General features: G+C 40.2%; 1 protein-coding gene and 2 pseudogenes across 2 annotated transcripts; 2 read left to right on the forward strand and 1 right to left on the reverse strand.

The window, feature by feature from the left end:
• Positions 1-24620, forward strand: part of LOC144648488 (uncharacterized) — a 344754-nt pseudogene that overhangs the window by 142272 nt on the left and 177862 nt on the right.
• On the forward strand, positions 16439-20518 carry LOC144650211 (uncharacterized). Its single transcript, XM_078509860.1, has 5 exons — positions 16439-16729; positions 17616-17951; positions 18352-18581; positions 19012-19399; positions 19992-20518. Exons 1-5 carry the CDS (start codon positions 16699-16701, stop codon positions 20255-20257), a joined length of 1251 nt encoding a protein of 416 aa, XP_078365986.1. The 5' UTR covers positions 16439-16698; the 3' UTR covers positions 20258-20518.
• LOC144650210 (uncharacterized) lies at positions 20687-23508 on the reverse strand (annotated as a pseudogene). The gene is made up of 2 exons (XR_013570050.1): positions 22799-23508; positions 20687-22370 (listed from the first exon to the last, which is right to left on the reverse strand). The product of XR_013570050.1 is annotated as an uncharacterized LOC144650210 (transcript).

The raw sequence follows: 24620 nt of genomic DNA on the forward strand, positions 1-24620 counted from the left end.
GGCGCGCAGTAAAGAGTGCCCACAAATTTTATTTCATACTTTTCTATAATGGTGTTAGTACTTTTGAGTTACAATAGACACGATTCTAGATCAGGTCCCACATTCGAGAAAATGGCTTTCAACTACAGGCATGTCACGCTTGGCACATTCCGGAGTTTGTTGGGAGTCAATTTAAAAAAATCATAACTTAACGAGACTTAAATAGATTTCAATTATTAAACCTCTACACTATCGAGGGAAGATGAAACTTCAATATGTAAAATAATCAGCTCGTTGAATTGAGTAATAAAGTTTTGGCAGCGACCGTCATTTATAGCAAGTTTACGGAGTCTCCAATGGCGAATTGCATGGTTTTGAGGTGACTTTGAAAATCGCCTCGCAAAAAATATAAAATATAAAATTGATCCAAATAAATGTGATATTTGTTACTGGGATATAATTGTCGACTTTCACTGAAAAAATCAGGGAAATCGGTGAAGGTCCGAAAAGTGCCTTATCCGCTGTAACACGGACGCCCTCTTAAAACTGATCAGTATTGTAATTGGTATTGTTAGCAACTTAACCAGGTGTTAATATTTTGATTCACATAGAATTTTTTTTATCATTGTTAAGTGTTCGCACCTTTGTGGCGTTTAATATGTCTACACTCCATTTGGAACACAGGGCTGCACTCAAGAACCTTGACGACAAAGGCGAATGTCTTGTAAACGCAGCCATTTACACAAAGCTTACTGAGGAAGAGGGTTTGGCTGGGTAACCAACGCAATAACAACCAACATCAGTCAAGGAAACTGTCCTCGAGAGAACCTGTAAGTTTTGCAATCTATTTCAGTATATGTAGTCTGCGAATACTGCCGCCTCGCATTTGCCCCGTTTCGCACTCAGTAGGGGAAGTGAACGAGAGGCGACTGTGCATTAATTAATTTTTAGAGCTTTTGATACGGCGTTTGTTGGGAGGCCACGTTTATTTAAGGGCGCTATATCTCCTTTCAAGTCACCGACAGAAATTATTATGCAAATAACTAATAGTAGCGTTATGTAAGACAGATACTTGTTAACAGTTCCAATTCCCAGATTCATTGGTACATCATATTGGTGATTTCTAAACTCCGAATGAAATCTTTTTTTAGATGAGAAATTTTTGTTGCCTCCTCCTTGAAAGTCGAGGCTTTTTTTTGGTTTGGAAAATTTAGCAAGTATTTTTTTTGGTGAGTTGATTTAGAAAGGGGATTTTTTGGGTATTAAAAACGAACTAAAGTGCCATGGCGGGGCCTTATCGTATTTATGGTATGATGAATAAACAAAACAAGCGTTATTTGTGTTATGTTATTGCCCCTCCTGGCAATTTAGGGGTAATTTGACAAGGGAATGTTTTTTTTTGGGGGGGGGGGGCGTTACATTTGGTCCAGGGATTTTTTGGGTAATGTCCGAAGACTTAGGGATTTTTTTGGGTCCTGAGTTTTGCTGCCATTCGATCATCCCCATCATTTACAACCCCGAGTACCCCCCCCCCCTGGGGTCTTAGCGCGATGCCATGTGATTGTTAGTCGCAAAGGGCCATACAGAGACAACAAAATGATTACCTGCTCGAGCTAGCAACAGCTTTAATTCACTGCCAATGGCTTCGTCACCACTGATGCCATGTTGTTGTAGGTGTCGCAAAACATCTTTTGAGCAATCTTTTAGACTAATGGCTTCGACGTGGCTTGGATACTCACTTCTCAGTTTTTCCACAAGGAGAACACTGATCAAGCAGTAACGAAAAGGAACACGCAAACGATGCCATGTTATGATTCTACATACTTGGAGTTTCTCGGATCTTTCCGCTGAGCAAAGCATTTATCTAAAGCTGGAATACCGATTTGACTGAAACTGGTAATGTATTCAATGTTTGTCAGACAAACTGTAATTTGATTACTTTTGGCACGTCTCAAATTGTATTCAACACGGACATTTTCAATTGTGTTGTGAATGGTATTCCCCCAAATATGGAAACAACGTGCAACCATTTTCCCTGATGGGTTTTCATCGAAGGTTTCACTCAAGATTTTTCTAAGCAGGAAGGGGAGAAAGGGCTTTAGTGGTCAAATTGACAAGTATTCATCACTGACCTTTAACCAAAGCGTCACGGCATAGGTCACTCATATGCGGCATTGATCATTCTTTATAACTTTGTTGTCAGTAGAATCCTGAAACCTGAGATTACTTATCACATAAAAAGTCCATCAAGGATGAGTTCTTGTTTATTTTTTTAGCTATTTCGAAACTCATGGCAAGATAACATCATATATAAGATAATAGCGAGTCGCCAAACAGAGTTTTCTTTTGTTGTTTTAATATTTCCCTCACGGCATTGTCCACTCGAGACCTGCTTACAGGCCAAGGCGTGAACAACAAATAATGAAACTAAAACGACTTTTCTTTACATTGTCAGCTTCACAGAAGAGGTACGTCTAGTATTGACTCCTTTAGACTTCCTTTTCCATGTTTATTTATTTCGTCTGTGTATTTCTATAATGAAGCTTGAAACAAACATCAAATTCTGCATGCTTTCATAACGCTTACAGGTCATGACAGTTTATTTTACCAACGAAGCAGTACTCAATTTCCAGCGCCCAAATTTTCCAGGTGAACAATATAACAAATAAGCTTTCCTCTGGTGTAGTTTTCATTTCAAATCGTTATATACCAGGAGTCATTTGGAGCTGTCGAAGTTAGCCTTCATTTTGGCCCTCATTGAAACATGCAAAATATATCTTCATACAAAGGCCGATTAAAATCGTTTCAAATACAATTTCGAAAAACTTTTTACTTACTCTTGTTGGTAAGGGATATCACTAGAAGTGTGCAAAGTTTGAAGTAGTCTGGAATTTTTTTTGCGCGTTCGCCATCTTCCTAAAGTTGCATGACGATTTGAGCATTTTGGCTAGGCGAAAACCCCAATTTTACCAAATTTTCAAAATTCTCTAAAATTCAACCGTAAAAAAATCGCTGGAATGTTTTGGGAAAATAAAAAAAAAAATTTGGATTTTTTTTCTGATTTTCGATTCTTCATCGTTAGAGATAAGCGCACTTAAGCTGTGGTTCCTTCCTATGATAAGCCCTCCGTATATAAGCTCCTACCGAATATAAGCCCCTTGAAATAGTCCTACCAAATTTGGCAGTTGGCTATCGCAATAAAACGGAAATTTTTGAACTAGTCACGTGTTCTATGATGTGTACAGCTTGATTGATAGGTGGCGTTTGTCGGTTCCAAGATGCCCACATGTGTACTGTCCTGTAAGGCAAAGGCAAAGACAAAACTGAAGGTATTACATTTTGCGTCAAATTTAATACATTTTGCGTTACTTCAGTCTATTACATTTTTCGTCAAAAGTTATTACATTTTGGGTTACTGAGTTTATTACATTTTGCGTCAAAAGTTATTACATTTTGGGTTACTATTACATTTTGCGTCAAAAGTTATTACGTTTCGCCGCGTTGGTAGCGAAGAAGACCAGAAAACTGCCAAAGGATCGTACTCCAGTAACATTAACTCATCAAATTAATGGTATAAAAAGTTTACCGACCATCTATTAGTTATTTTCGTCTGTTGAGAAAGCTATAGCTGTTCATACAAAAAGATACCATAGCAGCCTCTTTGTAAAAGTGCTGCATTGTTATTACTTTCTACCAGCTGATGTTTGTTGAATTTTTTTTATTCAGTCAAATTGCAGTGTGTGCATTAAAAAAAAGTGTTCATTCACTTCAAAAAAAAATTAAATTTAAAGACAGGTCTGTGATATTAAGTAGCAGAAGACTCAATAAATCAATATAATTTATCAAATCTTTTTCACTACTACCCGCACAAAGGTTAAGAAATCAACAAGCAGTGTGTTACTAACAAGCTGAAGTCGATAAGGACGAAGTATAGACAAGCCGTAGATTCAGGAAAAGGGAGTGGACATGGACCAGTCGTGTTATTGTACTTCGAACTTTGTGAAAGTATATGGCGAGGGTCTCCAGCAACTCAGCAACTTACAAGCGGTCTTGAAAGTGAAGATATTACGGCACATTCGGAAGGAAGTGGTGATACTGGGTCAACAACGACTTCTGAGGATCTATGTCCTTCAGCTGTAAACGCCACTTTTGTTTCTGATTCATCAGGTAAGGAAGGTGATGTATCATCAGAAAGTGATTCATTAACAGAATCACAGTCAGTGAGTGTGAAGCATAGGAGGGATTTGCTTGACAACAAGCTGGCTAACCATAAGCATGAGAAGTTAAAGAGAAAGCTTCCAAAGGATGGCCAGTTGATTGAGTATGCAAAGGAAGACATTGAGATGAAAAAGCGGCTCATGAATCACATTGAAAAAATGGAAGAACATTATCAGGACAACATGGCAAAAATGTCTGCCAATATGGAAAAACTTTCTGATAGTATTGGTGCTGGATTTTCTATTTTGCAAGGATTGCTTGCACCTCAACAGCATTTGCCTTCACAGCAGCAGCAAATGTACAGTATATTGCCAAATTCTGCTAATTTGTACAGTCCCTATTCACAACACCTTAGTGAAATGTCTGCAAGCTCAGGGACAATGTCTTATTCAAGCCACTTCTCAGGACATGCATATGAGCAAAATAATGAACATTACTAAAAAGAACCATTGCCGTCATGACTAAGTAGTTGTTGTTACAGGTGTTTGCATCTCTTTTTGATAGCTTAAATATAAAGCACCTATCAGTGCTAAGCTTGGGGTGGGGGGGGGAGGGGGTTGTGAGCAGGCAGATGCACAGTGCATTTAATATGCTTATCCCCACCCTTGGGTCTTTCACAATCAAATTTATGACTTGCTTGCACCCTAAAGGGAAATAAAGCTTCCACAATGGGGGGATAGTGATTTTACCCATGTTTTCATCCTGAAGAAAGAGATTTTAATGAAAAGCTCTTCAGAAAGTCAAAATTTCGTCCCCTGGCCTGCCTGTCCATGCCTATCTCTTAGGACTTAACATTAATAGGTGCATATATGTTGTTGTTGGAAAATTGTTGTGTTAACACAGGTTAGATTAAAGGGGCACTGTCACCTTCAGCTTTTTGAAGTGATACTAAAATAACATGACAGTGCCCCCCCCCCTTTAAGTGTCTTGGTCCAGAAAATATCTTTGTGTGTACTTCCCCAACATACGATAAGTGGGGAGTATGGGTATTTTCCAGAACAGCACAATGTCGGTTAATTTTTTTTCTATGTATTAACATAAAGTACAGATATGAAATATTTTCAATTTTAATAGTTACATTATATGGCAATTTGTTACTTTGCTTCCAATGGCAGTCACTGTGCAAAGTTTAGTGCACATGTTCAAGTTATTTCAGTAGGGCATAGTTATCATCCAACTTCAGTTCGTTTAGAACATAATTTAAACTTTTTGATAACACAAGTTACTTATATACAAATGTTAAAACTCAAAATCACTGTTTCCGTTGCTGTGTATTAGACCAGATAGAAAACAAAACTTTTAGTACCTCTTGTATCTGACACAGCTCAGTGCCCCAGGATACTAAAGGTCTGGAAAAATTAACTTCATGGCTTATGCTTGTATTAAGGTGAACACAATGGTCATTGTCATGACAACAACTCTGAATGAACAGGGTCAAGAACACTAAATTATTTTAGTGATATTTAAATTAAACTACAGCATCGAGCCTGAAATGTAATAAAATTGTTTCTATTTCCCATGTTTGTCACCATTTTGTCAATTTCCCACTAAATAATGTACTGAAGATGTGTACCCAGGGAGGGGGGAGGATTACTCTATTAAGTTAAATACAGTAACACTCTGCCCCTTTACTAAACTAATTTCAACTGAAATGGTTCCAACTTCCATTTGCCTATATTACAAAAATTATTCCCCTTTCTGAAATGATTTTCACCACATGATTTCTTCCAAAACTTGGCAACTCAATTTTGCTTTAGTTACTCTGCCTCACTTAACAGTCTACATGTATTTCACTGACACTGTTTTTAATTATTAAAAAATGACAGCTCTTTTATATACACTGCACATTGTACTTCAACCAGAGCCTCCTCGCCTTTTAGAAGTACCCTCTTCGACTCCAGCTGAGGGCGTTTCAATGAATTTTTTGTTTCAAATTCCATGGGTCAACTTTCAAGTGTATCAAAATGGAAAACATTCAATTATTGCCCCTCTACTTTGTTGATTTTCATTAAGCAAAGTGGGAGAGGAAGGGGGGTAGGAGGGTGGTAGCTGTCATTTGCTAAGAAATATGTCTACATACCACTGTAGGTTAAGTTAGTTACACAAAACGGTATTATTGGCAGGATTTCTCACTTGGGACAGAAAGCTGAAAATTAGGGATTACTCTTAAGGATCAAAATATTTGGTTAGAATTTGTCTAACTTTTTTCCCTTCTGCCTCATTAGCATTCATGCCTCTTCCATTACCACACAGGACAGTATCTGGTTGAAACTGTCTGTCGTAGTTTATGGATGATTGCACTCTTTCCTCACATATACTTTCATTGTTTGAAGCCGGGTCCGTGTAAACGTAGCCTTAACCTCTGGTTAAATTTTATCCGCAGGTTAGTTCTGTTGTTCGAAGCCAAGTTAACGCTAACCTTGGGGTAAACAGTGGGTTAAATTTAACCCACCTAGCTAGGTGGGTTAAATCGTTAACCTTCCGGTTAAATAAAGAAAAATTGAACAATATGGCGAACTTGTTGTTTTTTAATGTCGATGGAGGGCATAGGAGGCCACAGAAATTTCGTTTGTCAACAAATTGTTTAATTGATGGCTTCACCGACAAAGAGTTGCGAGCTCGTTATAGATTTGGTAGGCAGTCGATTCTGTATATCACAAACCTTCTTGCCGGGGATCTTCGCAGAAGCACAGCACGAAACCACGCTCTTTTGCCGCTGCATCAAGTTCTTATTGCCCTAAGATTTTTTGCCAGCGGAAGTTTCCTTCAAGTAATAGGGGACACTGTCGGCGTTGATAAATCTACAGTTTCTCGGGCTGTAACAGATGTTGCTTGAGCATTAGTGGCAAAACAAGACATGTTCATCAAATGGCCTGCGACAAATGCCGAACTAACCGAAAGCAAAAATGCTTTCTATCACCGCGGATACCAAAAGTCCAACCCCTCGTCCTCGCCGTGGTAGCTGGTAACAGGAAAGTAGGGGATTGCCGTCCAGGGCGAAGTATGGTGGAGGACTCGTTCCTCCGGGCCACTACGGTAGCCATGAAGGCCTGCACGGAACCCTGAAAACCCCTGGCTAACGGGGCTCTGGTGAAGTTTGAAGGGCTAATCACCCATCAAATGGATATTAATGATTACAGAAACCATGGGAAACATGCACAAAATCACATCTGTCTTTGGAGGAGAGAATGCCCCTTCGGGGGCTAGTATGACGCACCGCTGTGAAAGCCAAAGGGAAGCAGCGATGCCGACCCCTCTCCTTACCCCGAAGACAACCACACTATTTGGCACGTGGAACGTCAGGACCATGTACGAAGCAGGTAAAGCTGCTCAGATTGCTGCTGAGATGACCACTTACAACTTGTCAATCTTGGGCCTTTGCGAGACAAGATGGATCGAGTCAGGCTGCATAAGGCTGTCAACAGGGCAGACTGTCCTATACTCAGGTCACGAGGATGCAAATGCTCCCCACACAGAGGGTGTTGGATTTATGCTGACTCCACAAGCTGCGAAGTCACTCATAGGATGGAACCCAGTATCATCCAGGATAATAACAGCAAGGTTTCACACTAAGATCGGAAAAGCCACCTTCATTCAGTGCTATGCGCCGACAAACGAAGCTGATGATGAGGCAAAGACTGACTTCTATGAGAGGCTGCAAGGTGTCATAGACAGAATAGCTAGAAAGGACTTGATAGTGTTGCTCGGGGATTTTAACGAAAAGGTGGGGAGCAACAATACAAGTTTTGAGACAGTTATGGGAAAGCAAGGTCTTGGTGAAATGAATGAGAACGGAGAGCTGTTTGCTGACTTTTGCTCCTTCAACAAGCTTGTCATCGGCGGAAGCGTTTTTCCGCACAAGAGGGTACACAAGGCGACTTGGGTCTCTCCTGACGGCAGAACTGAGAACCAGATTGACCATATCTGCATATCATCTAAGTTCAGAAGGTCATTGCTTGATGTTAGAGCAAAGAGAGGGGCCGATGTTGCTTCAGACCAGCACCTTCTTGTAGGCAAATGCTGTTTGAAGCTGAAGAGCTATAACACTGGCATGCAGAAATTAAGCCATAAGTACAACATCAGGATGCTGAAGGACGATGAGATAAAGAACAGATTCCAACTCACCATCTCCAACAAGTACCAAGTGTTGGCAAGCCTTCAAGAAAATGAAGAGCATCGGGAGGAAAGGGAGAACCAAAGCACAGTCAACGAAATGTGGCAGGCCATGAAAAATGCATGGAAGGAGACGTGTGAGGAAACGCTGGGAAGAGAGCGCAAATAGCATAAGACCTTTTTGAGTCTAGACACCCTGAAGAAGATAGAAGCCAGGAAGAAGGTAAAGGAGACGTTGAATCACAGCAGAACACGAGCTAAGAAAGCAGAAGCTCGCATCAGATACTCGGAAGTCAACAAGGAAGTTAAACGTAGCATCAGAAACGACCGAAGGAACTTTGTGGAAGACCTCGCACGACAGGCAGAGGAGGCATCAGGCAGAGGCGATGCAAAAGAGCTATATTCCATCACAAGGAAACTGGCAGGTGATAGAAAGATCCCGGAAAGACCTGTCAGAGACAAGAGCGGAGAGTTGCTCACTGACCAAGAAGAACAGCGAAAAAGGTGGGCAGATCATTTCAAAGAACTACTCAATAGACCGCCGCCAAGCGAGCTGCCTGACATACAACCAGCCAACACACCTTTGCAGGTCAGCGAGAGTAAGCCAAGTGAAGCAGAGATCAAGAGAGCCATCAGACAACTGAAGAATGGAAAAGCAGCTGGTCCCGATGGCATACCATCAGAAGCCATCAAGGCAGATCTAAACACCTCGACCAAAATGCTGTATGAACTGTTTGGCAAGATCTGGGAAACGAACGAGATACCAGATGATTGGAAAGAAGGCTACCTAATCAAACTTCCAAAGAAGGGAGATCTGAAGGAATGTAAGAACTGGAGAGGAATCATGCTGCTGTCAACGGCCGGAAAAGTACTGAATAGGATAATTCTGGAGAGGTTGAAAGTAGAGGTGGACAAACGGTTGAGAGAAGAACAGGCTGGGTTCAGGAAAGATAGGTCATGCACAGATCAAATTGCTACCCTGAGGATCATCTTGGAACAGTCTTTAGAGTGGAACTCTCCTGTTTATGCGACCTTTGTGGACTATGAGAAGGCATTCGATAGCGTTGATAGGGAAGTGTTGTGGAAGCTGCTACGCCACTATGGCATCCCAGAGAAATACATCACTCTTATACAGAAGACCTATGAGAAGTGCACCTGTAGAGTCATCCACAACGGAGTTCTTTCAGAACTGTTTGAGATGCTCACTGGAGTGCGCCAGGGTTGCTTGCTGTCGCCCTTCTTGTTCCTGCTTGTCATCGACTGGATAATGCGGAGGACGACAGAAAAACATCAGGATGGCATACAGTGGACACTCACGACCCGGTTAGAAGATCTTGACTTTGCCGACGACATTGCCCTTCTTTCACATAACCACAGGAGCATGCAATCCAAGCTAACAAGACTGGCAAAGATCTCAATGCAGACGGGCCTTAGGATCAGTAAATCCAAGACGAAGGTGATGAGGGTTAACACCAAGAATGCAGATAGGATAGAACTAGATGAGGATGAAATCGACGAGGTGGAGGACTTTGCGTACCTTAGAAGTAACATCAGCAAGGACGGTGGATCTGATCAGGACATACGAGTGAGGATCGGAAAGGCAAGAACTGCATTCACCATCTTGACACCTGTTTGGAGATCAAAAGTGATTTCCAGAAAGACCAAACTACGGTTATTTAATACCAACGTAAAGTCAGTCCTCCTTTACGGCTCTGAAACGTGGAGAGTAACAAAAGCGAACTCCGCCAAACTGCAGACCTTTATCAACAAATGCCTGAGATCCATCATGGGCATCCACTGGCCAGAGGTCATAACAAATGAAGAGCTTTGGACAACAACTGAGCAGGAAAGGATCAACATCCAGATAAGAAGGCGAAAGTGGGGTTGGATTGGGCACACCCTCAGGAAAACAAACTGCAATGTCACCAAGCAGGCACTGAGATGGAACCCACAGGGGAAGAGGAGCCGAGGCCGTCCCAGAAACAGCTGGAGGAGGACGGTAGATGACGAGGCGAGCAAAGCAGGCTACACCTGGAGGCAGATCGAAAGGATAGCCCAAAACAGAACACGATGGCGAGCAGTGGTTTCCATGGACCTATGCTCCATGGAGAGCGAAAGGGTTTAAGTCAAGTAAGTCATCACCGCGGAGGATTTCCGAGTGTCATTGGCTGTGTCGATGGAACCCACATCAGAATTCAGGCACCGCACCAGCATGAAAATGGCTATGTGAAGCGCAACGGGTTTCATTCCATCAACGTACAAGGAATATGCAATCATGAAGGTCAGTTGCTTGTCATGCTCAATTCAGTTAAAAAATGTCTCAAGGGTGATATGGTAACGGCAAACAGGGGTACGGTGGTGGGTGTAATTTGTCATCTGTGCACTCCGAAAAAAATCCAAAAATTGAGCCCAAAACATTAGTTGTAAAGTTTACTTGTGACTGCATTTTGAAGATACGGACAGCAAATGTGGTTGCAGATTCAGTGATATAAAATTAGCAAGAGGTAAGTTTCAAACCATAAAGTTTTATAAACTACATTTTTCGTTCAAAGGTATGTTCACCAATGTGGTCGCTCGCTGGCCTGGCAGTATGCATGACAGCGACGTATTTCGATCAAGCAATATTTGCCATCATCTTGAAAACAACCATCGTTCTCTTGATGATGGTATTCTGCTTGGAGACAGTGGATATGCATGCAGCCCCTTCTTGATGACTCCCTACAGCAACCCAAGAAATGCTGCACAAGAGGCATTCAACGCTGCACACACCAAAACAAGAGTGGAAATCGAGAAAACGTTTGGCAGGTGGAAGAGGCAGTTCCATGTGTTACATTCGGAAATAAGAATGCACCCTGAGAAAGCTTGCTTGATTACAGAGGCTTGTGCAGTGCTGTACAACATTGCGATTTTACTTAAATAACTAATGGAGGATGGGGACGGAATTGAAGAAGTTGAGGTGGAACCGTTCAGGGGAGTACAACAAGGCCTAACTATCAGAGATCATATTTGTGAGACCTTTTTCTGTTGAAACTCTGATTTGCAATAATTAGACAGTACTATATGGGGTATCACACCTTATAGCATTTATTTCAATAAGGTAACTCTATCAGCTTTACATTAAACACTGTTATGCATGGGGGACTCCCCATATAAATGGGGCAGGGATGCTTGTTTTCTCATCATAGTGGGGTATTAATTTTCCCGACGATTCCAATCAATGAGAATCAATAATCATTGTAATCGTATCTATAACAAAATTCTCGATTTTGATTGGTTCTGTGCTCGCCAATTTGTCGCGTAATCGACGCGAGATCGCATGGGTGTCCAATTACAGGTATCCAATTTGAAGTTGCTCAAATGGGATACCTGTAATTGGAAACCCACGCCATTCGCCCATCAATCACACGCATATAAATGGGTTCTTTCTTGCTGTTTTCTTATTGTTTGTACAACCAGTTGAACTTACCATTGACTTGTTTACACTAAAAAGATTCTCAGACTCCCTTACCTCAAATTTTGTTTTTGATACTATTAATTAGTAATTGGTACTCGTGTCGTACAATTCAGAGAGTAATCGTGCTTGTAATTTCAAATCGTCCTCACGCTGCGCGCTTGGCTACTTTTGAAATTACACGTCTGATTACTCCCTCCCTCCCTCAGTCCAGTTACTATTACAAATCAAGTTATCAATAAAAATCACTAGTAATCAATTGATTATCAAAGCCGCAATGTTGAGCAATTTTTGATTTTCATTGATTTTCGTTGATTGGCATTTATTATCATTGATTTCTATTGAAAATTCAAATTGGTTTCATTTTTTTTCTTTAAATAAATCTTACGGTTTAAAAAATAGACCCAATTTTTAATTCTGATATTCGATAACTGAAGTTAAGTACCACAGATACAACGATTTTTTGGGAGTGAATATACCTCAAGTTTTGTTGCCCCCATTGAACCATGTGACAATACATAGGCGATTTGATTCTTTGTTGTTAAAAATAAGAGTTCATAAGGCATGAATATGTCCAATTGTTAAAGAAAGTAATTCCCTGAGTATTATCACATGATATATTGGTTGTAAAGGGTTTTAAGTGTTTAAGATGAGTTACATGGATGTTACAATTACTTTGTCTTCATTCCAAAATTTTCAACTTAGTGTCATTATAAGACTGTACACATTTTCATCCAGTGTGTTCAGCTAGATGATGCTGCTGTGGTAGAATTGAGTGCTCTTTTTCTTGAAGCAATTGGCGATGTCATTAAAGGCACAGTGACTGCAAGGGGAGGGAATGCAAGTGTAGCTGCCTCTAGACTCATCCATTGGCCTCGTAAGGTAACTGTAGGTGTCAGAATCATGCAAATGTCAGTGTTGAATGTTCAATAACTAGCTAGCTACTTGCTTGGCAGCACTATTGACTCTTGTTAAACAAAGTTAAGATTTTGTTGTTACCTGGCATTAAAGGCAAATGTTTCAGCCCCCTACCCCCCACCCAAAAAAGTAAAAAAACAACAACTAACAATTTGCATTTTCAAACCACAGTAAGTACCAGTATGGCAAATCAAAGCAGTAATGATCCATACAATAATGCTGGTGACGATGAAGAACTTCTGCAGCCCACTTTTGGTGTGGATGGAGCAAAGGCACCCATTTTGACGTACAGGCAGCAGACTCTATATGATAATCCCCCAATGAGAATCTATGTTAACCGGATGAAGGAGGAGTTCTCTGCTGATGTTCTGGCTATCTACAAGAAACCAAACCCAGGGCTTAACTTCACAATTCTGGTCAAATTTGAGAATGAACACTCATGGGATTTCTTCACAATGGTTTTCAGCTTGATGAAGCTGACTAGGGAAAGCTGACAAATGTATTTGAAGGCCAGGAAGACCACAAACTCCGTATACCCAATGTTCTCCTTCCTAATGCAAGATTTTATACAAGTGTTGGCAGAATGATTGCCCATTTCTTCCTTCATTTCCATATATGGACTCTCGCCAGCAGTTGTTGAGTTCTGGTGTAAAGATAGCATCAATGCAGTTATAGCATCACTGCAATGCCAGATTATGAACTAAGGGAAGCCTTCAAGGAGGGAAGTAAGTAGCTAATAATTATTATGGATAAGCGATGGGTTCAATGTTCCTTTCATGTTTTGAAGCAGGTATGTACAGTTTTATATCAAATAGGACCAAGAAATGTTTAGCACAAACCTGTTTCAAAGAGGAATTTACAGTCACATAACACTATTATCAGGGTTCTCATTAAGTGCCGGCAACCGGCTAAAAAACCGGCTACTTCGAATTTTGAGCCGCCTACTTTTTGATGATATGGTTTACTAACTAAGCATTACCGTGAAACAGAAAGTCGTGTATATGAATAAAAAAGTAACCTTGTGCGAAAAAAATAATGAAGACAGCTTTATCGTAAATATTTTTACATATCACAATAAAATTTTGTACTTTCATAGCACTGATAATGATAACGCTCTCTTTTTCACCTGATGTTTTCCTCCGAGTCAATCCGCCGATCCGCGAGCCGCCATATTTTTCAGTTCGTGCGCCCGCGATCACAATCCACTCCCATCATGCATCTGTGTTAGGTTGAGGCTTCGGTTCGACTGTCGTGGTTCCAGTCGTGTTATATTACTTAAACGAGCGAGAAGCCATTAAAATGGACCCAAACTCAACGAAACGGCCTATGGCACAAAGAACGATGTTGGCTTTTATAAAAAAGAAGAGAACTGACGAGGAAAACTTGCTTGAAATGACGGCAGCCACAAACTCAAACGTAGAATCATCGATGGTCAGTGCCGCTTCAAACGTACAGTCCCGAACAAACGTGGAATCGTTGGTTGATAGGAACGTGTATGTTCACATGGATAGAGAGCATGAGGAAAATGTAATTGAGGAGGACATAAATGCTGTTTTAGAGGGTGTTGTCTGACCTTGTTAGTTACGGAGTTACAATAAAATTGTTAGAAAAAAGATTTTAAGCAAAATTCATCTGTTTAGTTTCTTGTTAAAAAATGTCTTTTTTTAATCACAAATGCGTTGCCAAAGTGCACGAAATGGCATATCTGAGCCTCTACATATTCAAAATTTCCATGCCCCCAGACCCCCCTAGGGGCTCGTGCCTTCGGCACTCGATTTGCCGGCCGTCTACGATTAGCTCTCAGCCGTCTACTTTAAAACTTAATGAGAACCCTGTATTATGCTTGTCAAACAGGATCAAAATGTCGAGGAGTGATATTTATTTATCGAGTTGCCATATTTATGTCCACATTGCATTATATATATCCAAAGTGCAATATGTATGTCCAAAACTAATATATATATCCAAAAATCCGGCGACCTGTTCTCATTGTGTATATTACAATCAAATGATTTCACATATTTGGATACAGTTTCGATATACATATTTCGCGGGCTTTTCTCGATATATATATTTCATGCGTTATATTTCGGTCAGTATTGCATGTAAGTCTACATGACCTGTCCCGCACCCCGCAAAACATGACCTCGAGGCCGACTCGTGAGCGAGGGCGGCGTTGCAAGACAAGACAGCATGGCGGCTCCACTCATGGCGGCTGAAGAGAATAGAATTCAGCGCCTTGTGCGTGAAATCGTTAATGGTGAACCAAGTACAAATGCTGCACAAATCTTTGAAAGCATCAGAGAGGGAGAGGCGCCAGGTAATATTGGTCCGGGTTTTGGAAGTGTGAATGAGGAGTTGCGAGGAAGGTTTTCAATTCCAAGAAGTTTTCCCGCCAATCGGGACCGTGAATGTGCTCTCCCTCCGCTTCTCGCTTCTAACGTAGAAAGGCAAGCTCCACTGCCTCCACAGCATCAAATTGCATCGAGTTTCAATTCTGCATTCAATTATGGTGAAACTAGGAACCGAAGAAGAAATCGTCACCAAGGAACTCTACCTTACAGGTGAACATCATCATCCACGGTGACCATTGCCAGTTCTTCTTCTGCAGAGTACAACAGGGATGTCATACTGCTTCCTTCGCCTACCTGGATGAAAGTGCCGAGGGGAAACGATAAATCACAATTACAAAGGCTTGGATGCTACGTTGATGCTGTTCGTTTTTCAAAAGTTATGTCAGAAGATGAGGTAAAGAGTAAAATTGCAGAGGTGTTTCGGCAGCAACTTGTGGATATCAGTGGAAATCCAGTGAGGTGAGAGAACTGTGCGATTCTTCGTACAATTAATTATTTGCTTTTTTAATTGACATAACCGTGACAACCATTTTCAGGCGAAGTAAAAAATGTATAGATGAGAGGGGTGGGTTGGTGGTAGAAGGTTGGGTGGGCTCAACAAAGTTAATATTTAACACCCGGACGTACGGGGGGGGGGGGGGGGAGATCGTGTGGCCATGGAGGCCGTGTGGCCGTGTGGTCATGGAGGCCGTGTCTAAAACGTCAACGTCATAATTACATGTCAACGTCATAATTACAAGGAGGTCTGGCCAAAAATCGTCATTTTTAACCATTTTTTTAATTTCTTTTTCCAGTTTTTTGAAAGGAAATAGGATGACTTGTTTATTTTTACACTCCATAAGCATTCTGGCTTGATATTTGCGTCAATTTCCCTTATTTTCTGACTTTCTAAGAAAATGGCGAAATCCAAAATGGTGGCTCTAATGACGCCACACCCAATTAAAACTGCATCATCTTTTAGAGTATAAAGCTACAGGCTTTCTATACAGAGCAAAATAATTACACTGTGCCTTAATAGAACGAAAACAATGATGTACAATGATGAGGGTATGAATGTACATAGAGTATAATTACTAGGAACTAGGACTACTGTGGCAGTTGGGAGAAAGTGTCCAATCACAACATCATAATTTTGATTTATTTCAGTGTTACTTTTAGTGTCTTACCCTTTCTTAAAATACAATAAAATTGGGGATATTTTTTAGGAATTATTAATGACTTTGAGAAGTTAAGATGCATAAAGCGCGACATTCTGCTTGAATCAAAATAAAATGCTGTAAATATTTTTATTTGGCTTTTTTTGTAGTTTCGCCTTTGCATTTTTCCTTTCTTCCTTTCCAGCCAAGCTTGCAAGAAAACACAAGTCCGTTAACTGGTCAGCAATGCAGCTTTTTATTTTCCAGAACATCCCCCACAGTTGATAGCACCTCAGAAGTAAACGGTGTGGTAACAAACAGGGAAAGTAACGAATGCCAGCCAAGCGTGCAGGAAAACACAAGTACAGTAAGCAGCTTCTCATCCCCAACAGGAGAGTGCAGTTCTGAGGTAGACAGTATTGTAACAAGCCTGCACCAGATCTTTTCCTCCAAGTCCAGGGAAGAACTGACAGCAATCGCAAGGTCCTCGTCAACTCTTGAAGAGGCTACAAATAAATTGTTGGATAGCATGCATGCAGAAAATGCCTTCCAGCAAATAGGTATGTAGATCCCATAGTAGATTAACTGTACACGAGTACAATATATATGCATGACTGCATATAACAAACAATCACTTTCAAGAGCAATGTGGGACTCCCTTGCACAGCAGCCATGCATGTGCACCTGACCTTTTTACTGCTTTTCATATCTAGGCATCTTGTTGCCATAACTGTTTTTCAATGTAAGTAAAAAGATCATGAGTGACCATGAGTAAGAATTCATTTCAAAATACTTTGCTGACAACAACTGCAAAAAGACAAACCATTTCTGAAGACAAAAATATATAAACATTTCCTTCAGCTCCAAACATGTTTGGCCCCAAGCAGGATGGGGTGGTGGTGGTGGCAAAGGGGAAGTGGAAGGGGATTTTGTAAGCTTCCTACCATCAATACCCCTTTAATCCCAGTTCCCACCTTTTTAGGTTACTTTGCCTCTTTGGCTCTTTTTTGGGTTGCAAAATATTATGTAATATTAAAAAAAATGTTTGTTCATCTGTTTCCTACTACTTTAGAACCATGTTCTTTCAATTTTACCTTTACCTGCCTCCTGGGCCATCGATCCCCTTTCTTTCTGGATTCAGTTCCTATTCCTACACAGGTAGCCCAAGCTCGCAAGTGAGAATCGTTAGTTGTTGGAAACTTTGATGAATTCTTACTTATGTTTGCTCACGGTCAATCATGGTCACATTTTACTAGTCAATATCACTGTTGTTGTATCTGTATAGTTTGTATTTGATTCACAAGTTGAAAAACATAATTTTCCCAGTTACTGCAAATTAATTTGATTTTTACAAATGTGCTGATATTCCTAAAACAATTGCAAAGATCTGGAACATTATGAAGTAGGTGAATGAAATTTAACAATAATTGGGTTTTGAATTTACAGAAACAGGAGAAGCCAGTTTCAATGATGGAGATGATTTGCCACTTCACACCGTAGTTGTTGCTAATAGGAACCCCTTTGCTGCAATGAACATGTTCCGAAACCAGATACTGAAACGTCATCTTCCCAGGCAGACCATGCATGTAGACCGACAATCGAGGCTGGTGGTGAAGGAGTTCTTTAAAATGATGAAAAGGGGAGAGGTTGATGTAAGGAGAGAATTGGATGTAGAGTTTCTGAATGAAGAAGGTATAGATGCAAGTGGGCTAACCAAGGAATACCTGAACCTGTTGATGACTGGTATGGCAAATGGGACAGGAGGTCTCATTTTGTTTGAAGGTGGGCAATGAAATGTAGATGGAATAAATTTAATCTAGAGTTAACATGAATTTAGAGAGCCCCTTAAACAGTATGTCTGACAAAGTTTCAGAAATAATTAGCAATAACAGCTTGCACACTCGTCTACAGAACTACATTGAAGTAAACTACCAACACCCTTCTGTACATTATTTAGGTGCAAGGTAGTATCTCCTCTCTTGTTTCCATGGAAACAGAATCTCATTGAGAAGGCTTGGCTTCCATGCAATTAATGGTAGTTCTCCTAATGTAGTGCCAGTAGGAAAAAAAGACAATAATTATATATTGTTCACTAAAAATTTAAGATTTCAAGTGCTTTTTATATTCCTTGCCTGAAGTATTTGTGAACTTATAAATATCATTTTTTTTTAATTGTCATAAGGTGCACCAGACCACTTGCTACCAATCCACAAAGAAGAGTATCTGCAAAGTGGGTATTTTGTCTACGTTGGAAAAACAAATGCTTTATCAGTTGTACATGGAGGCGTTGGTTTTCTGGGAATGTCCAGAGCTTTGGTGCAATACTTGATCACTGGAGAAATGATGGCTGCATTGCCTGAACTGACATTAATGGATGTTCCAGACTTGACTGTTCAGATGTGTTTAGAAGAGGTATGGTTTACAGAATGACCTAAGCTGATCAGAGTTTCCCTATGATGCCAACAATCAACCCACTATTCCCATTTACATGTTTTAATTGGGCTGCTGATTGTTTTAAACTAATTTGAGAACAATAGTTTTTCAGTTCAGTGAAATGGGTTTTCACAACCATACCTCATTTGTAATTATTAATTTTTTGGCCCAAATTTTGTGAACATTTAACCATTAAACTTAATTTTAATTTATGCACAATACAGCATTGGGTACGTGGTCCATTTAAATCCCTTTGTATTAATGTGAAAGAAACCAGACTGGGCCTTTGGAATACCTAGTTATTCATTTGAAAAAATGAATAACTAGGTATAAAATATAAAATGAAAAACTAGTTATTCATTTGAAAAAATTGACAGGCTAACTGTTTTGTTTCATTTTAATCCTTCAGCTAGAAAATGCTCCTGATGACAATAGCCTGCAGGACCTGCAAGTGAGGGATGACATCCAACTCTTACTGACTCAAGCGGGTTTTGTTAATGAGTTTTTAACAATGACCAGCAAAGCAAGAGCAGTACAATATGTATTGCTCCACCAGGTGTTTAAGGCCAGACGTGATGAGATTGATGCCATAAGGATGGGTATGGATTCCATAACCCTGACAGATTTTCTATTAACAAGCCAATCTTGTGTTCCTCTGGTCTTCCCTTTGTCAAAAGATGTGGCTTACACAGCAGAAGATGTTTTGAAATGCATCAGATTAGACACGGCAACCTTGTCTGTGAAGCATATTGAAGTAGCTGAATGGTTCAAACAGTATATCAAGGACCTTGAGTGTGGTAAGTGTTGTGTGAAATTCATCATTAATTATGGGGGTAGATTCTACAGTTAATCAAAGCTGTGACAGTGATAAAATTTGGAGGTCACACCCTGAAAGTCGTCCGCCATCTACAATTTTCAATTATCCAAAACTCTTTTTAGCAAGCAATGTGATAAAATCTACCAAAAACATGCCCCTGAAAGTGTGGTTATCCACACTTTATTCTTGTATATTCTATTTGTATTCTAGTAACTGTGTTCTTGTGATTTACAGTACAAATAAACATTTGTTGTTGTTGCCCATGGTTACATCAAATTTCATTAATGATGAGTTGTCATACTAAATGCTTATTGTTGCCTTTAATATACTTGCACCTGTTATGAAAAGTTCACTGAGATGTAGAAAGTATACATGACTGAATCAATGTGCAGCCACTTGTCACTACCACACTACCTCTGGGAATAGGATAGGACGGGAGGGGAGAGTAAAAATCTTACATCCTCTACTGAGGTACATTCCTTTGAAATAAGAAGCAAAATAACTGGATGTCACAATTTGTCAGGGCTGCACTGTATGTTACTGAAAAAACTCATATTTTTGTTTCATTTCAGAGGAACAGCCCACTGTCAACTCAAACATGCATTTGTCAGCAGCCTCCCCAACCCTTAAACAACTGATCCAGTTTGTATTTGGCGATCCAGTAATTCCCAGCAATACGAGCATAAAGATTGGCTTTCGACCTAACCGGCGTTTACCTGATGCAGATGCATGTTTTGGTATGGTTCACTTGCCACTGGAACATGAAGAATACAGATCTTTTAAGGCATCGATGAATACATGCATAAATTGCCAGTACGTTGGCTATGGAAGAGGCTAAACCAGCGTTTGGCACAAATAATGTTGTGCACTTTGGTACTGATTTTCTACTAGTGTCAATACCATAAATGATTGCTGTGTTCAACTAACTTTCTTGCTCAGTTCAGTTATTACAGTTGTTTCGCCCTGGGCCGAGTTGTGCAATCATCCTTGCATTTACTTCGTTTTTTCAACAATCACATTGTTTAGTGCGGTAGACAGTTCAAACCCTTTGCTTAAAAGTGTACTTTGCTACTGATTTTCTACTAGTGTTAATACCATAAATGATTGCTGTGTTCAACTAACTTTCTTGCTTCAGTTATTACAGTTGTTTCACCCTGGGCCGAGTTGTGCAATCCTCCTTGCATTTGCTTCAACAATTAGTATAGGTAATCATACGGTTTTTCTCGTTCAATTTGGAATAAATTTGCATTTGCTGAAATTGCGCGAGCCGCTTCGGCGGGTGCAATTTCAGCTTTTTTTTTTAACCTCACAAGTGAAATTAATTCCAAATTGAATGAGAAAAACCATATGATTACTTATTAATAATATAAACATGACAAAATTGTGAGCCCGCGATACAATGGTAAAAAGTAACTTGGTCAGCGGTCAGCTTAAAAAAAACACATGACCTCGAAGAGGTGTACACCTGAGCCAGTGATATGGTCATGGGACACTGGTCAGCGGAAACCTTGTTTTGACAGCTGTCGATTGACCATGTTAACGTTAGAAAGTTGTCTTTCGGTCAAACATGATCCAGAATATTAATATGTTATTTGCACTGGTGTTACGCTTTTTGCACTGATGTTACAGCTGAACTGCACTGCTCTTAGCCAATCAAAGTCGAGTAATTTTTTCATGTATATAATTATATTGTAAAGTGTGGTAGACAGTCCAAACCTTTGCTTAAAAGTATCAATGAAAAAAGGCTTGAAAAGACAAATTCACTCAAATGGCTGGGTTAAAATAAAAGGAAAATGCTAAGTTGACATCAGGTCATTGAAAAAAACTTTATGCACCTATCAATGGTTTGCCCCAGGATGGGGGGGGGGGGTTGGGCAACCCACGGGAACTTGACATTGTGAAGCTCTCCCAGGGTAGGGATTTTGACATCTAAAATGGTCTGCTGGGTTAGAAATTGAAGAGGAGATATGTGAAATTTGACATTCACTAGGTGCCCAGGGGTGGGGAATTCAACTCTGGATTCCAAAAAATGTCAAATTCCCCTGGGGTTGCCCCCCCCCCCATCCTGGGGCAAACCATTGATAGGTGCATTATACAAGGGTTGCAAGGTGAAGTGACGACTCTCCTTTGGAGGGATCCAGTAATGGGTCCATTAGCTATAATCAGTTTGTAGAATTTGAAGTGCTAATTGGTAAGCTAGAATGCCATCTGGGTCTTGCCTGCCATCCAAATGAGACAAAACTTGCTGAATTTCTTGTAAGGATCTCTCACTTGGTTGAAAGGCATTTTCTGGAACCTAGACATTGTTATTTGTTTGTAAACGTGGTACAGGGCCATCTTCATCAACACCATGATAAAGTAACTGAGCAAAATCAGTGCCCCCCAGTATGTCTTGAACAGCTGAGTATCCGCTATTCCTCATTTCCACCATACCACTGATCCAAAGCTGCCGTGGACTCAAATTACATTCAGATGTCACAGGATGATGGTTCCAAGAGGATGTTAACTCTTGTAATGAACTGTAAATTAGTGGAAGGTAAACCATGTGCAAACAGCAAATTTGGATTTCATTTAATGGATTAAACAAGCCATTGACTTCTAGGAATGAGAAAATGTTCACAAAACCACTGCAGACTATTCGATTTACTCCCCGCCACAGCCGTTCGATGCGTTGGTTATGAACAGAGGTCCCGGTTATAATACTCCCTCTGTTTAAACCACGCCTTTCAAGCATAATTCTTGCCACATCTACATTTTCCATCCCACAATCTGTCCTTACACGAGATGGAAGGTTGTACTGCTCTACTGCCTCAAGAAATAACTGAAGCACTGTTTGAGCTCTGTTGTTTGCTGAAGCATTGAGGAAAACTATCAAACGTGAGTAGCCATCGATGGCACCATGAACAACGATTCTGTAGGGTTCAATAAGTTTGTGATTACCATCCAAGTGCCTGTAGGTGTAAATAAATAAATAAAAAATAAATCTGAAATAAACACAGACAGACAGACAGACAGACAGACAGACAGACAGTAATTGGCATTCTCTTTGGAAACAAAAGGGAGACCTGGGAATTAAATGGTCTGTAACAGTCTTCTTGAAGGGTTTGTAAGAAACATTGGAGTGGCTAAAGTAATAAAAAAAAAAAACTACAAAAGAAGCAATTGTGTAGATTATGGAGATGTCAGGTTTACTTTGTTTTGAACCTTTAGGGGTAAAATTAACTTGCAGCCTTGTTCCCAAAACAGAATTTTATGATTTTTTAAGGGTTCCACTCAAAAAAACCAACACCTCTGTCACTTAAATATGGTAGTACCCACCAACCCCCACCCCACCCCCACTTCCAGCAAAATTCCTTCCCACCCCTGGGACCTTACTTACCACAAAGCATTTGGACAGGGTACACTGTATCTCCTTCTCACTACACGCCTCGCATTCCGTAACGTTGAAGTAATCGGGTCAACTCTTATTATGGAGTCACGAATTCTTTCTCTCTGTATTCGTAGACCCCGACTTCTCAGCGCTCCTTGCACCATGTGACGGCCTGCCTGAGGTGTTCTATGAAGTAATTCACTTGCTAGATTATCCAGCACGTCATTAGGAATGTCATCAAAGTTGTTGCCAAGAGGCATTTCAAATTCTACTCTTCTTCTTCGTAAAGTTATTGGAGAAACTCCCAATAAACGTGCCACATCAGCCCATCGAAATCCTTCCTCTCTGAGCATTCTAATTTGAGTGTCAGTTATGAGATACCTTGGTCTTCCCGTTCTTCCTGTATGGTCTACAGCGGAAAGATTTTGAACAGCGTCTTGTCCTTCGACTTCAAATTGTCCACGAAAACTTCGAGCATCAAGCGCTTCTCTAAGATTTCCCATTGTATCCATTAACAACGCCAAATCTCGCACAAAATTAACTTGATCGGGCCGCGATTCCATCACTCTAGCTAACAACAACCTCACAGTTCGTTCATAATCGTCAAGTCTGCGACACCAGAATTCTGCACTGTCGGCTTGGTTGGTTGACAAGTGATTTCTTGCTCCTCGTATGACTCCCACCAGAGGATCGAAAAAGGAATCGATGTTTGGTATCCACCGAGCCGCCATATTGTTTTGCTGCGGGGTGCGGGACAGGTCATGTAGACTTACATGCAATACTGACCGAAATAGAACGCATGAAATATATATATCGAGAAAAGCCCGTGAAATATGTATATCGAAACTGTATCCAAATATGTGAAATCATTTGATTGTAATATACACAACGAGAACAGGTCGCCGGATTTTTGGATATATATATTAGTTTTGGACATACATATTGCACTTTGGATATATATAATGCAATGTGGACATAAATATGGCAACTCGATAAATAAATATCACTCCTCGACATTTTGATCCTGTTTGACAAGCATACACTATGCAGATTTTAGACATTGAACAAGTGACCACCTGCCCCACTCTACCACTATCCAAGCATCTTTGCTTGTGTCTTTTAAAAGATGTCATTGTAGTATTTGTATTAATTCTTTTTTTTTCAGGATTTTTTTGTTGTTTTATAGTTATTTGTAACTTTTAGTGACTATTAAACAGATTGCAGAGCCATTTTGCAAACCCCAATGATCCAGTATTGCTTTCTTGATTCATGAATAAGACTCTTGTCAACACAATGCCCTCTCTTTTCGTGAAGATGTTGAAGAAGAAGATTAACCATTTGGTGACCTTTTGGCAAAATGATGGGTTCACAAGTCTTCTGTGTGCGCGTAACAAACCTTCATCTTTTGATGAAATCAGTTGTTTTGTCAACAGTATCTATGTCGATCGTCTGTTGACACCACTTCAGCATCTGTAACTCTGATTCTCAATTCTTGTGGTGAAATAGGGCTTTGGTTGTTTTCTTTCATTCTCTTGTTGTTGACAAATATCAAGACATAGGCCAACGTTTTCCTAGCTTTGGCGAACGTTGAATAGGTCTTCATTAAATGTTCCAAAATAGGGTTGTCTGATGGGACAAATTCCCAAGTTACGTGTTACAGCAGGTTACTGTTTGTTTGCTTTACCAAACAACTCATTAATTCGGTCGGATCAAGTTAGGCCGTGTAAGAAGATCGAGCAAGCATCAAAAATTCATGATGCTGAATTTGGAGATCAAAGGAAATTAATGGATACGCTGTTAAAGGAAATTAACAATCTCAAGCCAGTTGAGA

Source organism: Oculina patagonica, chromosome 4 (assembly GCF_052425735.1).
Source record: "Oculina patagonica isolate OP01 chromosome 4, crgOcupat, whole genome shotgun sequence".
Classification (NCBI taxonomy): domain Eukaryota; kingdom Metazoa; phylum Cnidaria; class Anthozoa; order Scleractinia; family Oculinidae; genus Oculina; species Oculina patagonica.

Bases quoted from the DNA above. Each gene is read 5' to 3' on its own strand.
- LOC144650211 (XM_078509860.1), top strand. From the start codon at position 16,699: ATGCATGCAGAAAATGCCTTCCAGCAAATAG. The intron at 16,730-17,615 runs GTATGTAGATCC...TTGAATTTACAG, and splicing joins AAATGCCTTCCAGCAAATAG to AAACAGGAGAAGCCAGTTTC. The intron at 17,952-18,351 runs GTGGGCAATGAA...AATTGTCATAAG, and splicing joins AGGTCTCATTTTGTTTGAAG to GTGCACCAGACCACTTGCTA.